The 15,724-nt window shown below is 45.3% G+C and overlaps 5 protein-coding genes across 5 annotated transcripts; all 5 read left to right on the forward strand.

Annotated features, from left to right (window-relative positions):
- Positions 1 to 599: 599 nt before the first annotated feature.
- L199_002930 (uncharacterized protein) lies at positions 600 to 2,841 on the forward strand (the record flags this gene model as incomplete). The annotated part of the gene is made up of 2 exons (XM_064888668.1): positions 600 to 650; positions 709 to 2,841. The coding sequence occupies 2 exons, from the start codon at positions 600 to 602 to the stop codon at positions 2,839 to 2,841; spliced, it is 2,184 nt and encodes a 727-aa protein (XP_064744740.1).
- A 798-nt stretch (positions 2,842 to 3,639) lies between these two features.
- L199_002931 (uncharacterized protein) lies at positions 3,640 to 5,117 on the forward strand (the record flags this gene model as incomplete). The annotated part of the gene is made up of 7 exons (XM_064888669.1): positions 3,640 to 3,782; positions 3,889 to 3,975; positions 4,043 to 4,081; positions 4,150 to 4,329; positions 4,460 to 4,638; positions 4,722 to 4,912; positions 4,986 to 5,117. The coding sequence occupies 7 exons, from the start codon at positions 3,640 to 3,642 to the stop codon at positions 5,115 to 5,117; spliced, it is 951 nt and encodes a 316-aa protein (XP_064744741.1).
- A 509-nt stretch (positions 5,118 to 5,626) lies between these two features.
- On the forward strand, positions 5,627 to 6,574 carry L199_002932 (uncharacterized protein; the record flags this gene model as incomplete). The annotated part of the gene is made up of 1 exon (XM_064888670.1): positions 5,627 to 6,574. The coding sequence occupies one exon, from the start codon at positions 5,627 to 5,629 to the stop codon at positions 6,572 to 6,574; it is 948 nt and encodes a 315-aa protein (XP_064744742.1).
- Positions 6,575 to 6,965: 391 nt separating this feature from the next.
- Positions 6,966 to 9,655, forward strand: L199_002933 (uncharacterized protein; the record flags this gene model as incomplete). Its single annotated transcript, XM_064888671.1, has 11 exons — positions 6,966 to 7,533; positions 7,595 to 7,616; positions 7,677 to 7,787; positions 7,861 to 8,201; positions 8,263 to 8,582; positions 8,653 to 8,869; positions 8,912 to 9,134; positions 9,197 to 9,245; positions 9,305 to 9,328; positions 9,395 to 9,404; positions 9,468 to 9,655. 11 exons carry the CDS (start codon positions 6,966 to 6,968, stop codon positions 9,653 to 9,655), a joined length of 2,073 nt encoding a protein of 690 aa, XP_064744743.1.
- Positions 9,656 to 10,053: 398 nt separating this feature from the next.
- Positions 10,054 to 15,577, forward strand: L199_002934 (uncharacterized protein; the record flags this gene model as incomplete). The annotated part of the gene is made up of 16 exons (XM_064888672.1): positions 10,054 to 10,082; positions 10,153 to 10,212; positions 10,266 to 10,390; positions 10,475 to 10,595; positions 10,671 to 10,755; positions 10,819 to 11,244; positions 11,343 to 11,619; positions 11,679 to 12,118; positions 12,173 to 12,476; positions 12,548 to 12,691; positions 12,754 to 12,899; positions 12,961 to 13,097; positions 13,160 to 13,255; positions 13,309 to 14,396; positions 14,454 to 15,270; positions 15,349 to 15,577. 16 exons carry the CDS (start codon positions 10,054 to 10,056, stop codon positions 15,575 to 15,577), a joined length of 4,524 nt encoding a protein of 1,507 aa, XP_064744744.1.
- Positions 15,578 to 15,724: the final 147 nt, after the last annotated feature.

A 15,724-nucleotide genomic window follows, 5' to 3' on the forward strand; every position in this document is an offset into this window, starting at 1 on the left:
TCATTCGTCATCGTAAAAGTTCCCAAAAACACATCTTTTATGTCTCATATGACTGTTATGCCTAAACATATCCGTATACAACATAGAACTGACGACTTCCATTCCTCCTTCTGGTCCTTCTCACTATATACCGCTTCGTACACCACACCGCTACGCCTTCACTGCATGTCTTGGCGTCTAATCTAATTGATCAAATACCCTCATCAAATCCCATCAACGTTTACCTCCGATATGACCAATATCACCTCATCGGTTTGATCGATTCTTTTAACTTCGCAATCAAACATACATATACGGTAAAACACACTGTCCAACTTACTTGTTCAAAAATCCCTTTGTTCATCCATACTCATCATCATATGCACCTACGATCCACCTTTCATTTGTAGATCACCTCGTCATACAGCCATCTGGATCATCAAGCCAACGCAGGATAGATAGTCCAGCCATCATCTACTCGGCTTATCAAGAAATAATCAGGGTGCTATCAACTTCTGATTGGGTCAATCAAAGCGCTACCAAGGTGAGTTGACGTCTTTAAATCCATGAGACTCAGGCTTATATGTCATCATCGTTCAGCGCACGCTGCAGCTGACAAGATGGACATGGATATGGATGTTGCTTGGTGTCTAACATGCTCAAAGCAGACGGTGAGTCATCTTCTCGTGTCGATGTGATGCAGTACCTCTGACCACCTTGCACATACAGAGAGACCCTCGAAGTCCTTACTGCAGCGAAGCATGCCGTCTTCAGGATACCGATCCTTCAGCCAATGCCGATGGTCCCGTCGCCCTCACCTCCCCTGTTCCATTCGGTCTCATTCCTTCACCTACTCGTCCTCCTCAGGCTGGTAGCTCTTCGTCTCATAGCAGGGATCCACCTGCTCGTCGACCATCTATCGGACCACTCGCGCCTCTCCCCAGCTCATATCGCTCTAAGCCTATCCCTCGAGATAGACGAGCATTCTCATTTCCGGCTACGCAATCAGTCGCGGCCATTCCCATCAAAATCATTAATTCACGACGACCAACGCAGACGGGTGAAACCCTTCAATTTGCTAGAAGAACGAATCCTGTTGCTGTCAATATGACAGCTTCCCCCAGTGTCGGCGGTCTTTCCGTTCCTCGAGTCAAAGGTTTCGACAAGCTATCGAAGACAACTGGCGCAAATACACCTGTTTTCCAGGATTCGGTTTTCTGCTCGACTTCAGAGAGTAGTGATAATGAAGGTGCGGATATCAAGGACGTATCACCGATGAAAATACCCAAACCTCTTACTCCTCTCGAAACCACGGTCCGACCACCCAACATCAAACGAACCAGTGTCTCGAATACCTTCATGGTCGCTTCTCCTCGTAAAGATACATTCATATCCAGTCCTCAGCCTTCTGTACGACCCCCATTCATCTCTCGCAAATCTCCTAGTCCTGTCGCCGCTATGGTAGCTTCTTCAGCCTCATCGAAGAGTAGAGAAGACATTGTTAGCTGGTTGAATGAAGTCAAGCGTCTACCCACGAAAGATGAGGATGAACACGATTCTGACCACCTTGACAAATCGTGTGAACCTCGAGGTAGATCTCGTACAAGAAGAGAAGTACTTGCCAACCTCCCTCCTCCCAGCCAGGAATCCCTTGATGAACAATATGAAGGGGAGAATGGAATCTACGGTACCACTCCTAAAGGTCGAATAGGATCTGCGCTTGCTGGGCTCAGTAATTTTGGTGGATTTGGTGTCGGACCTATAGTCAAGGCTCTCACTGGTGTTACTGCCACTAATTCTTCTCAGCAAACATCAGCCGCTGCCCCTCCCACTACTGGACTTGGTCTTCAATCCGTCCCAGCTCCTGCGGAAGTGTCTCGTATCGCCGTGACTGTTGCTGCTCCAGCTGAACCGGAGCTAGGACCATTTCTACAAATGGGCGGCACTACTCCAACACTATCTACCGTATCGATCTCCGAATTTGTCGATCCTCTTACGGACAATGGTGATCATATCGACTTTATGACTACCACGGATGACCAATCGGCTGCTGGTTCGTCCTCTTTCATGAGAAGACGATTTTCATCGGTCGGGCAAGGCAAGGCTCCATCATCTCTACTCTCAGTAGGTGGCAAACAGTCACCTGCCAAACCGGTTACATCAACCGCCTCTGCGATATGGAACCTATCTTCATACATCCGATCCTTCGCTCCGTTCTCGATATCATCGGTCATTCCACCATATGCTCCTATAGCAGCCGCTGATGCTCAGGCTCAAAATCATCAACCGTCTCCTAGGCCCACCATGAGCTCTCAAATATCTGATCGACCGGTTCCGGCACCTGTACCTGCCGCTCGACCTGTCACACCAGACGAAGTAGAAGAATCACCTGCTCAGCAGATGGTCCGAAGTCTTCCTATGGATATTGTCATGCCCTTTGGAGGCGAGAACACCCATGTAGATCGTGCACGACAGAGGGAAGAAGTGAGAGAGTGGTTGGGAACACCGACGTCATCTCGAAGTCCATCAAGATCACAGGTCCGTGAGAGAGATGCATCTAGAAATAAAGCTAGATATAGGTCTGGGTCGGGTTGTCATTCTCGATCTGCCTCACACTCCAATTCGCGTTCCAGACATGGTAGAAAGGTATCATATGTTGCCGACGCGAGTGCAGAGGAAGAAGGTGGAGATTCACATGGTATCAACACCGAGAGAAGAGGAAGGAGCAGAAGGGAGAAAGGCTTGAGAGGTACTGCTACTGAAGATAGGAGTCGAAGAGGTTCGGACGTAAGGATGGAAGATGTTGAGGACGAACGGGGAAGAGGAAGAGGACGGGAAAGAGATAGGACAGTTAGGGTTTGAGTCGTGCTATCATTTTTGGGTGTTTTGTTCGAGTAGTCCCTGCCCAGTAGTCGAAATTACCTATTTTCCATTTATCATTCATCATTCATACCGTTCTCAAGGAATTGTGTCACCTTGGTCTTCGGCTTTCTGTGCTACGCTAGGTCAGGTCGGTGGTGGCAAGAAGAAGTTTACATTATAGGTTTTGCGAAGGTCTGAAAACGGTATACTCATGTGACTGCCGAACGTTGTAAATGTAAGTTTGTGTCCTCAATCTAAACTGTAGAAATAAATACATTCATCTCCCATAGTCATACAGGATTGAGTAGTGTTCTTGATTAGTATATATACGATGAGATCAATCATCAATCATCAATCATCAATCATCAATCATCAATCATCAATCATCAATCATCAATCATCAATCATTCATGCAACGCTGTATATATATATGCTTTTCTTGATTTTCTTATAAGATCTATTCACTTTGAATGGCTTGGAGGTATGGTGCTTTCCATCGGAACATATGGAACCAAACAAATCTCCCACTGAAATTACCCAATAAGGCATGTGATTCCCATTGATGATGTTCGATTGATAAGTGGTTGGATGTTTTTACTCAGCAATCGCATTGACACCTCATGAAGCCTTGGAATGAGGTTCTAGCATGTACCATATATAGTCAACCTGTCTGCCCAGAGTGGATGACGAAAGGCATATAAGAACCTACTTTTCCGTCGTAGACGAATGTTCAATTCACTTTCAACAAAACTACTCAAATCCGCTCATCGAATCAACAAAACTATCGTCATAAGAAGAATGTCGACGGCAACTACCCAATCCCCTCGATCCCGTTCTGTGATCAAAGCTGTATATGCCAATGAAGTATCTGAAGGTGTAGGTGCGAAAGTACGTAGGAGTATCGGATCACCTGAATTGAGGAATCTAAGTCCGTTTTTAATGTAAGTTCTCATACCCGCCATATCATCCGATGATCCTATAATCTCGGTGATGAAAGTCACCTGTTTTGGTCATTGATCGTAACATGAAATTTATCCTTCTTTACAGGCTCGATCACTTCAGAGCTACTCCTGGAGCTGGTTTTCCGGATCATCCCCATAGAGGTCAAACTACCGTGACATACATGATCGATGGGTGAGTCATATTTTCTATCCTTGGACCGAGTTTAAGCTGATAAGTTGGTACTGGAATGGTATTGTAGAATGTCCAAACATGAAGATTTCTTAGGAAATGAAGGCTTGTAAGTTGATTCTGACCTATCTATGGTACTTCAAATAGTACTACCAGCTGACTGTACTGAACTTTCAGACTCGAACCTGGAGATGTACAATGGATGACAGCAGGAAAAGGGATCATGCATTCTGAAATCCCCTATTTCGATCCTGACCCAGCCAGAGCTGTTACGCCCGTTGGAATGCAATTGTGGATCGATCTTCCGAAGGAACAGAAATTCATTGAACCTAGTTATCAGGAGAAGAAAGCTAAAGAGTGAGTGATATTACTCCAATCGTATCGTCAACCTGCATTTCTTCCAGCCATATGGAATCCGTTATCATCTCTTTATACCCCTTTGCTACGTGAGACTGGAACTGACTGATCATTGATGATCTTTACTCAGTATCGACGTAATCACCCCTTCTGACGGCGTGGAAATCACCATAATCTCAGGTGAATCCCACGGTATCAAAGGGTTCGTAAGACCCGTAGGAGGTTGTTGGTACTTTAACATCAGATTGACAAAATCAGGTGCAAAGGTTTTCCAACCTATACCTGAAGGATGGACTACGTTTATCTATAGTGAGTATACACTTCTTCTTGGTACTATGTCGTCTCCAATCCTCAAAAGCGATCGGCTTACCTCACAATGTTTTCGTAATCAGTCGTCAGTGGGAATATCCAAATTGGCGACGATCCCACTATTTACGATAAATTCAATACATTGGTTTTATCTTCACAAGACGGTCAGAATGGCGTACACCTCCAACGACCTGAAAGTCCCACCGACGACGAGGAAGAAGAGACGAGATTCATGTTGGTAGCTGGTCAACCACTTGATCAACCTGTTGTTCAGGTACGTGCGATCTGGGACTCATTTCACGAAAAAAGTATGACACAAAGCTGATTTCGCTCTTGAACGTATGTAGTATGGCCCATTCGTTGTTAACACGAATAGACAGGCGATGGAAGCTATAAGGGACTTCCAATCGGGTAAGAATGGGTTCGAAAATGCTGTAGGGTGGGAAAGTAAAATTGGCAAGGAGTTTAGGGCACATTAGATGTGATAACATGGCTGTTTTTGCTGTATGTGCGACGATGAGACGATGGAGCTCAATGATCAACCTCTCAAATCAAACGGAAACCTGTATTTATGTTTTATGTGTAATGTATGTATTTTATTTATAAACCATAGATTGAATGCTTTTGCGCCATCACAATGATGAAAGCGAATGATCGCTGTACAGCAAAATCAAGAGGATTCCTGCTTGGAGCCGGGGTTTGCCTTCTCTTCTGACCGAGTCGTTCCAAAAACCGAGGAGCATTGTTACAAGCAGATAGACATCCTTTGTCTCTCGAGAAGAGCATGTCGAAGTAAGAGTTAGGGGATTGAATCACTGCTGAGTAGGTCCAACGAAGACTGACATGCAAGATTGGTATTCATGTTATTCAGCTATGTATTTGCAGTATTGCTAGCTCTAACCTTTGCACTATTATTTTCTATCTCCTGATCCCAAATCAGCCATTAATAGTACTTTCGCCGACAGTGCTCACACAATATTTTCTCATGATGAGCACCAGTATACAAGATGATACTCAAAGCGGCGAAACGCAACCTATAGAGGTTATCACTAAAGACGGTATGAGGTTGATCTCACCCTCTACTGCGCCGCCAGAAGATGCAAGTATCACACGCACGGATCCATACGAGGTGAAGCCTGCTAGAAGCTTTTACGACCTTCACCAAGTCAGGCAGGAAATGAAACATGCACCCTTGAATGAAGGTCATTTACCACCTTCAGAAAAGGTATGGAGCTACTATGCTGATGAAGGTAGGAGCAGAACCCTCCGAGATGGATTTACGGAATTTGTCGATTTTGTGCATAACAAGGGAAGCACTCAGAAGAAAAAGACTGTTGACATACTTCGCTCGGGGCGGAGGGGAGAGGGGGAAAATAGTGATATCGATCGAGTCATGTTCAGATGGGGTTCAAGAGGTGATCGAAAGATTCTTACTGAGGATGACCAATCATGGAATCTTGTGGTAGATATGGGAGAAGAATTGCAATATCCCCGAAGTAGATTGATATCATCTCGGGACGCTACGTTAAGTTTACCTAATTATACTGGACAGGGATTAGATTATAGGATGATTCATCATCTACCAACTTGTCTTGCTCAAGCTTCCTCGAGAGATGTTTTGACTAAATTTAGGAATCACCCAAGTACGCAAACTATCAAATTGACGGATGTCGATAGATGGTTAGAAGAATCTATGGTGGAGCATCTGCCTAAGATCTTCCAATGTGAATATAAGTCTTTGGAGGAGTATGCAGATTTATCTGGAGCGAGGACTGGAGTACCTATGCGATGGGACATTCTGGGAGATGGAATAGAAGGTACTACTTTGATCCATTCTAGAGCTGGAGATGGGAAGAAGCCAGTGATGATGCCGGAGTTACAATTGAGATTCTCAAGTGCTTGGAGCGTGTTCAAGAAGGAGGAAAGAAATGAGTGAATGCCTACTGAAAAAGGTCAACATCAGGTATGGATTGGTGAAGCGAGCAGGTCTTGTCTCTGATCTCTATGGGATTATAGTACTCTCCATGCAACGTATTGCGCCTCGAATACGTGAGACAGAATGCCACATCACAGCTGCTGATCGGATGAATGTGGTGGATGATCGACCTCCACTTTGATGCGTTGCCGCGGTGCCTGAATAGACGTCAGCGAAACGCAGTACAAAGAAGAATTTCAGAACCCACTTTCACACTCACACTCACACTCCAATCATCATCATCGACCGTCACCACACCAAAAGGCTTCAACAGCCAACATCCTTGCCCTTCATCACCAGACGGGATATATCAGAAGCTTGTCGCTCAGAGCCACTTAAGCTTGCATCCACGATGCAGGTCACAAGATCATTGCAAACGATCACATCAAGTTCATTACGTGCCGGTTCATCATCGACATCCATCACACGATGTATACGACCGAGGTCAGCTCAGGCAGATCGATATCTCGCCATACATCACTTTTTCACTCGCCAAGCGTCTCTCACTCGTCATGTTCCCCTTGTCAGTATCAGGCCTACTACAGGTCTGTTTTCACATAGACAAAAGCTAGCATTTGGTCGAAGGTGGAGTTCAACCGATAATTCCAAAGCACCTTGTCCGAATTGTCAAGGATCATCCGTAACCAATACACCTCTCACACCCCCTCCTCCCTCCACTACAACGTATCATCAGGGTCATGCTCAAGATTATGCCCCATTCATCAGGAGATTGATCAAGAATTCAACAGCAATAGCACCGAATTCACCCCATCGGCCGACGAAAGAGGAATTACTGAACGCTGCTAGTGGATGGTGGCAAAGATTGAGAATTAGGATAAAATGGTTTACGATTAGAGGTTGGAGGAGGTTCAATACGGATGATATGAGTGCATTCGCTAGCTGGTTTGTGGTGGGCAATAGTAAGCTTAGCTTCCTTCCTACCTTACAGTGTCAAGCTGATTCTGATCGAATTTTGAATAGCACTCTGGATTCTAGTTGGAACGTGAGTAAACCATTCATGGATGTGCAAGTCTCTCAAGATCTGACGCTTACTCTCTTACAGAACCACATTCGTCTCTGCTATATTCGCTGTCCTCAATTCACTGTCTTTGCAGGAATACGTTGCCAGGTGGATTTCCGATTATATGACTTATAACACAGGCGTGACTGTAATGTGAGTTTGACTATCTGCTGTCATTTTGGAGCCCATTTTTTTTGGCCAGTAGTTGATATTTCTGATATTCCAGCTTCGAATCGGCGATCGTACCTAAATGGGCTTCTTCAACGATAGTCTTCCGGAACGTATACGTCTCTCGTCGACCATCCACGGACAATCCTGAACCAGAAGTCCACAAGACTAAACAGCTCAAAGCGGAAACTGCCAAACCACCTTCACCTATCCCATTCCTCTCTTCAGCTATGTCACCCGAGACGTACCTCGCGCCTCCTCTTGCAAGCGAAACAGATAATTATACAATGTTCGATGTCAATATCGATGAGGTTGAGGTGTCTTTGAGTCTGAAACGGTGGTTGGACGGAAAAGGTCTGGTCAAGGATGCTAAAGTAAAGGGTGTAAGGGGCGTTGTCGGTAAGCTGCTTTACCTTTGGCTAACAATGTTGGATTCAACTCATTCAATGTGAATCAACAGACCGTCGATCTGTATGGTGGGATACATCCAAACCGCTTTCGCCAGCGGAATACAGGCATGAAACTCACTCAGGCGATTTCGAATTCGACTCTTTCCAAGTTGAAGATGCCCTTATCACGATCTATCAACCTGGTGGACAAAGACCTTATAATGTATCGATCTTCAATGCTGTTGTTGGACCTTTGAGGAAAAGATGGCTGTTTTACGATATGATGTGCGCGGAGGGAATGACAGGTCAATTTGATAATTGTCTGTTCAGCTTGCATATGCCTCAAAAGTTAGGAAAGACTAGAGACGATGGAGATATGGTCAAGAGAATGGTGAGTACTTTGATGCTGTTGAAAGTGTTACTTGTCTTCCATGTATCAATGGCTGATCATATCGCTTTAGGCTCGATTCCGTATCGATGGATTACCTATCGAACATGCCCAATACGCTACTGGTCATACCGGACCAATGAGTTGGATCACCTCCGGTAAATTAGATGCAGTACTCGATATCAAATTCCCATTCCATCCCGATGATTCAGTTGATATCAAAGCTATATTCGATGAGATCTCAAGAAACGTCGTAACCATAACTCAAGGTGTGCACCCGGAGGACCCAAGTGTCTCAACGATTAATTCGGCTATTAAGGCTGCAAATGAAGCCAATAAAGTCATACCTGGACAAGCTAGATTGGCCCGACCACCTTTACGTGCACCCAAGGAACCTGGATATGAGCTGTCAGAAGAAGAAAGGGAAACTAGAAGACAGGTGGTGGTGGATTTAGATTTGAGGTTCAGGGATTTGAAAGCTGCTGTTCCGATTTATACCACCGATCTGAGCGTTGCGAATAATGCCCTGATTAGACCTATCGTGGCTTTCATCAAGTAAGATCTTAGTCGAACATTAACTGGGTGGTCAAATGCTGATATTGGGAAACTCAACCTAGTGCAAACAAGACTTTGGTACCTATACATTGTCAAGTAGCTGCGGACCTCGTAAGTGTACCGAAATCCTGTTTATGATAGAGATAGTTGTTGATCTCTAATTCTACTAGGACGACTTTGATGGATCGTGGACTGTGAGTCATATAATATCCGTTACATACACCGTGTACTGACGATCTCCCGCTTGTTTGTTATTACAGCTATTTGAGAGTGAGCTTAACCGACATCGCTATCTTGTGGCTATGAGGCTGATACATGTGTACATCGTCATAGCCGGTTTGATGACCTCTTTATCTGACCAAATTTACGCCGCTCTCGCTCATCACGTATCATCCGAAGCTGCCAACTCGAAACGGATCAGACAAGTTGGATTCTGGGGTATACAAAGAGGCGCTGAAGTACTGGTGGATACGCTGAGGAATGTGGTGGATCCTGCCCATGCTCAGCTAGCTGCTATATGAAAGGAACGAAGATAAAACCGATACACGAATGGGTTCTTAGGTTAAACCGCACAAGAAAATGGACAAAATCGTTCTGCAATCATCATCATCATCATTTTCACCATGTACAAATTCATATCTGTTGTTATATCTTCTCTTACGAGAATACATGATTCAATACATGATTGTAATGTTACATATACATATGCATCACCATTCAATACTATGTATGATATGAGGATTGTTTACACACCACGTGGCGAAGGTCTGTGCGCTACATCTAACATCACTAATTTACTACCTCAACTACCACCAATCTTCTCTCACTTGTTATAACTCTTGTATCTTCCTCCTCAACATCAACATCGAACTTTCACCTGCACATATACGTTCATGCAGGTGCGACAAGCGGATGAATCATGGGCAACATCTCTTCTATGGCCAGGGCGTAAGTTATCTACTGCTGCCTGTGCTTAAGCGGAGTATTTAACTGAAGATTTCAACGATAAATGATTCAGCTCGACGGCTTTGGATTCATACGTAGCAGAATTAGGCAATGATCTTTCCTACGATAAGAGGTAAGCTGAAGGATCCAGTACGAGTAGCTAGCTTACCGCGATTATCCGTATAGTTTATCATCTTCACGGTTTCTCAAGACCATCTTAGCTAGACACGCCTATGGACCAATCGTCCTGAAGATATTCATCAAACCAGATCCTGCCATGTCCCTCAGGGTGATTCAACGTAGACTAAAAAGTAGATCAGCTTTATCACTGGAGTTGTCCTCAAAAGCAAAAGCCATAAGCTGATTGTGAATATCACTGTTGTTCTTACAAATAGCTGAAAGAGATAACCTATCTGATTTACCAAACGTCAACACCTACCAGGCATTCGTAGAGACTGATAAAGCTGGGTATCTGATTAGACAATGGGTTGGATCAAACCTGTACGATAGAGTCAGGTGAGTGCATGTCTCCGCATGAGAAGCAAGATGCGTAGCCTGAAAGAGCTAAGATCGACTTCTATGATTACGTAGCACTCAGCCGTACCTCGCCAGTATAGAGAAGAAGTGGATAGCATTTCAGCTGTTGACATGCCTCAGAGATGCCAGATTGAGGAAGGTCAGTCAACTAATGCTTTGATGCCTACGTACGTGCCATAGCTGATCTCTATGTGATATATAGGTAGCTCACGGAGACGTCAAGTCAGAAAATATCCTCCTCACCACCGACCTCACATTACTTTTAACAGATTTCTCATCATCTTTCAAACCCACTTATCTACCATTAGATGACCCATCCGACTTCTCTTTCTTCTTCGATACATCATCGAGAAGAACATGTTATATCGCACCTGAGAGGTTTTACACTTCTGACTCAAAATTGGCAGAAGAGAAGAGGAAAGTTCCCGGTGAAGGTGAATTTGAAGGTTGGGGGAAGAGAGATGGAAGAGTGACGGAAGAGATGGATGTTTTCAGTGCTGGATGCGTCTTAGCTGAGATGTGGACAGATGGAAGAACGGTATTCAATCTTAGTGAATTGTTCGCTTATAGGCAGGGTACAGTAGGATTGGAGGGGTTATTGGAGAATATCGATGATAATGAAGTAAAGGTGAGTCACAACAATGATCTTCAGACCTGACCTTGATTCATATCAGCTCTCCGGTACTCTTTGCCAAAGGTATAGCTGATACATGCATTGAAACATAGGAAATGATATCTCAGATGCTATCTCGCGACCCTTCCTCGCGTCCTTCCTTCGACCGTATCTTATCCAATTTCAGAGAAACCATCTTCCCAGAATACTTCTACACCTTTCTCAAAGACTATATAACGTCCTTATCAGAGACTACAGGATCCCAAGACAATACCAATCCCGAAATAACGTTTCTGCAGAAGTCAGCGGGGTTGTGTGGAATGAAAATAGATAGATTACTGGATGAATGGGAGAGTATCAGTGTGCACCTCGATAAGGGTCCTTCACCAGGTAAGCTGCCTCGTTGCGTGATCTCCCGGATGATCAGCCAGCTTACTCCGGATTGATAGATGGACCTGCTCTTCTACTACTCAATATCGTTACATCGTCCATTCGAAACTGCATATGGCCATCGTCTCGCCTTCACGGTCTTCAGCTTTTCCTCAATCTTGTCCCTTACCTATTTGACGAAGATAAGGTCGACCGCATCATACCTTTTGTGGTGGAGCTTCTTGCCGACGACGTGCCTATCGTTCGAGCTGAGGCATGTAGAACCCTTGTGATAGTTGTCGAATCCGTCAATTCCATCACACCCCAGAATTCCACCTTTATCCCTGAATATCTGTTACCCCAGATGAGACATCTGGCTGTAGACAATGATATTTTTGTCAGAGCTACGTACGCTAAAGGTCTAGTCAGGCTGGCCGATGCAGCAGTGAATATGTTGGAAATGAGTCAAGCAACAAAACCTATTGGTGGTCCCAGCTCAGAATCCTCTACCATCATCGAGGTGAGTGGAACGGTTCATCGATGTTTGTAAAGCGTTGCTGATTGATGATCGCAGCCTGACTACGATGCTATGCTTCAGGAGATCCAGTCCGTTGTGGAAGAACAAGCGACGACCCTCCTTGTTGATACTGCTCCTCCCGTTAAACGCTCGATTCTTGCGTCTATATCAGATTTATGCCTATTTTTCGGCCGTCAAAAGTCAAATGAGACGGTTCTTAGTCACATCATGACCTACCTGAACGATCGAGATTGGCAATTGCGACTGGCATTCTTCGATGGTATTGTTGGAGTGGGAGCTTTCATTGGAGTCAGAGCGATAGAGGAATATGTGCTGCCATTGATGTTGCAGGCGCTTGCTGGTGAATTCAACTGCATCACCTGGTTCGGACTCTTCAGATTGGCATGACAGCTGATCAAGCACACTTTGCAGATCCGGAAGAAGCTGTAGTAGCTCGCGTGATCAGCAGTATGACCAGCTTGACATCTTTAGGTCTACTAGCGAGAATGAAGTTATGGGATGTCTTCGCTGCGGTCAGAGGGTTTCTTTGTCATCCTAACATGTGGATCAGACAAGGTATGTTCGGTGCTTCTTGACATAATGACCAAAAATTTATAGTCTGATCTCCCCATTCAAAGGCACTGCTGGCTTCATAGCTGCTGCAGCTCGTAATCTGCCTCCTACCGATGTCTGGTGCATACTATATCCCGGCATCAGACCATTACTGCATGCTGATATCAGAGAAATGAATGAGATCAGCATACTGTCAGCTATATTACCTCCTGTGAGTCGTCGACATCCTTCCAGCCTCCGCTGCTATACTCACGACTCACATTCTCGGTCAGTTACCGCGAAGTACCCTGATAGCCGCTAAGGTAGCTGCTTTGCAAAATACGCCCAAAGGATATTGGAACATCCCGCAGAGTAAAGGGACCACCAAGTCGAGCCTGGTGAAGGCCGCTCAAGGCCAAGTCACCACTTCGCGAGTCCAGTCGATCTGCTACGCTGTTGTTGAACGTTCGCTGATATCACTTGAGACAACAGGCAGCAGCTTCGAGATAAAGGCATTACGGAGAAGGATGAGAGGAAAATTGAGGTGATGAAGGAGTTCATCGTCAAACAGGCGAATGCTTCGAAAGCGTGAGTTGTCATGTCAACGACCGTCGTGATCCATTTACTGACATATATTTTAGACGGGAAAGCTCAGAATTATCCTCATCTGAAGCCGATCTAGTCGCCGGGAAGTCAGTCTCCCTCACAGACCTGGGTGTAACCCCTCAAACTATATTCATCAGTCCCCGTACGATCGGTGTCGATGCGAAAGCAGATATAAAACGTCTGCGACCTCATCTGTCAGATTCTCCCATCAGTCGTCGAACATCTTTCGCAAGTAGAAGCAATAGAGGCACTGTCGACAATCCCCTGGACGAGATACGCAAGAAATTAGCTACACTCGAGCCACTCACGATTACCAAACCTGATAAAACTCCCGCCGAACCTCTTCTCACCTCCAATACCGAATCTAACGCGACACCTTCAGAATCCGGGCTATCTTCTTCGATTGATCTGGCCGCTCTTTCCCGATCTAGTCGTAAGAAGATAGATTCAAAGGCTGCTCCAGCCGTAGCTGCTTCTCACACCAACGCGACAGGCACAACAACGATTCACGACGAACCGCTATCTGGTAGAACAACACCTTTGGCTACGGGAGGGTTTGCCCCAGCCACTCCTCGGTCCATCGCGCCCTACAGTAGCTCCTACGAGGGACAAGATCCGGGTGTAAGAGCCTTCTTAGAACAGGTTGATCTGGACAATTATCGAGAGCCCTTACTCGACTTTGGACCTCGTGTGACTGCAAGTCATCGAAAGCGAAACCCGAGAGTGAAGAATACCTCCTCGACACCTCAAGGCGTGACAATGATCGCTCATCTCACACAGCATGAAGGGGCTATAACAGCTATCGTTACTTCCCCAGATAGCCTGTTCTTCGCTACTTCATCGGAAGACGCCTCCATCCATATTTGGGACTCTGCAAGACTCGAAAGAAGTGTCACCACCAAGCCTCGCTTGACTTACCGCATGGATGCCCGTGTGGCCAGTATGTGCAGGATTGAGAACACTCATTGTCTTGCTGCTGCTGCTGAAGATGGTCAGCTCCACGTACTGCGAGTGCATGTGGGATCTTCGGGTGGGTCTACGAAGTACGGGAAGGTAGAATGTATACGGTCTTGGACTGCTAGTGAGAAAGAGGGATACGTGAAATTGGTAGCTCATCTTCAGGGTATGTACCAACTTGTAAGCTGTGGGGGACGACAGATTAGCTAAACCTTCATTTCAGATTCGTCACTCCTGCTCGTCACTTCGACCTCCATGATTGCCATATTGGACATCAGGAATATGGAAATTACTAAGCGGTTCCAGCATCCTCTAGAACTGGGAGTCGTAACCGCTCTCTGCCCATCGACTCATTGGTTGGTCATTAGTACATCGACTGGGACACTTAGTCTTTGGGATCTACGGTTTGGTCTGCTCTTGAAATCGTGGAAAGCTGGAGGCGAAGTTACTTCCCTTAAATTGCATCCTTCCAAAGGGAAAGGCAGGTGGATCATGGCATCTGTAATGCCACCGTTATCCATTGGTAGCCCGAAGGCCACATTGGGTAGCGAAAACGAAGACAATTCCGGACCATTAGTGGAAGCTTACGATATAGAAACGTCAAAATTGATGGAGATCTACGAAGTTCGAACATCGCGGCCTAGCAAGCATCCTGATCCACCTAAAGAAGTCGAGGATGTGATATCCGATAAAGCGGCTTATATCTCACAGCTCGCTCAATCTGCTGAATCAGTTTTAGGTAGTCTGACAAAGACTATCACAGCAGAGGATTTTAGTAATTCATCTTCTCCGTCTGCTACACCCAAATCTGTCCTGGATTTGATTGCAGGGCAAAGCTGGTCGTCCCTCCCCAGAACCGATGAGAGTGTTCTGATGTCTGTACCGGAGCTCGGAACGAAGAACGATCATAGTGGATCAGGAAATCCAGGTTGGATGGTCACTGCTGGTGATGATAGGGTAGTGAGATATTGGGATTTGGTGAAGGTGCAAGACGGATTTGTGGTCTGTGGATCACAGAAGGAGAAAGATGTTTCGTTTAAGTGAGTTCAATCACAGATTTACTGTTCATTACGCTGCGCTATGGAGAACGTGCTCATTCAAATTTTCGGGCATATTAGGCAAATGAATGGTTCTGGCCCAACCCATATATATACTCTGCCAAACGTACATCGTCATCCCAATGTACCAACAAGAGAAAGAGAGCGACAACCTTTACGTCCTCACTACGATGCGATATGTAAATTAGGTACGGTAGAGACCCCTTTTAGTAGTTGTATAATAAGTGGAGATAGAAGTGGGGTGGTGAAAGTCTGGAGGATGGAAGGTGGTCCAGTGAGTAATAGGTAAAAACACCTGTAAATTTTGTATATTCAACATATCAGAGAAGAGATATCCGGCATTTAGTATACATTGTTGTACCGTACACCACCAGATTAGAGGACTGCATGCATGTCCACAGACACTTTCTTTTATTCTTTTTCCTGAGTGTGCACT

The sequence above is a fragment of the Kwoniella botswanensis genome, chromosome 1 (assembly GCF_036426115.1).
Source record: "Kwoniella botswanensis chromosome 1, complete sequence".
NCBI classification, from domain to species: domain Eukaryota; kingdom Fungi; phylum Basidiomycota; class Tremellomycetes; order Tremellales; family Cryptococcaceae; genus Kwoniella; species Kwoniella botswanensis.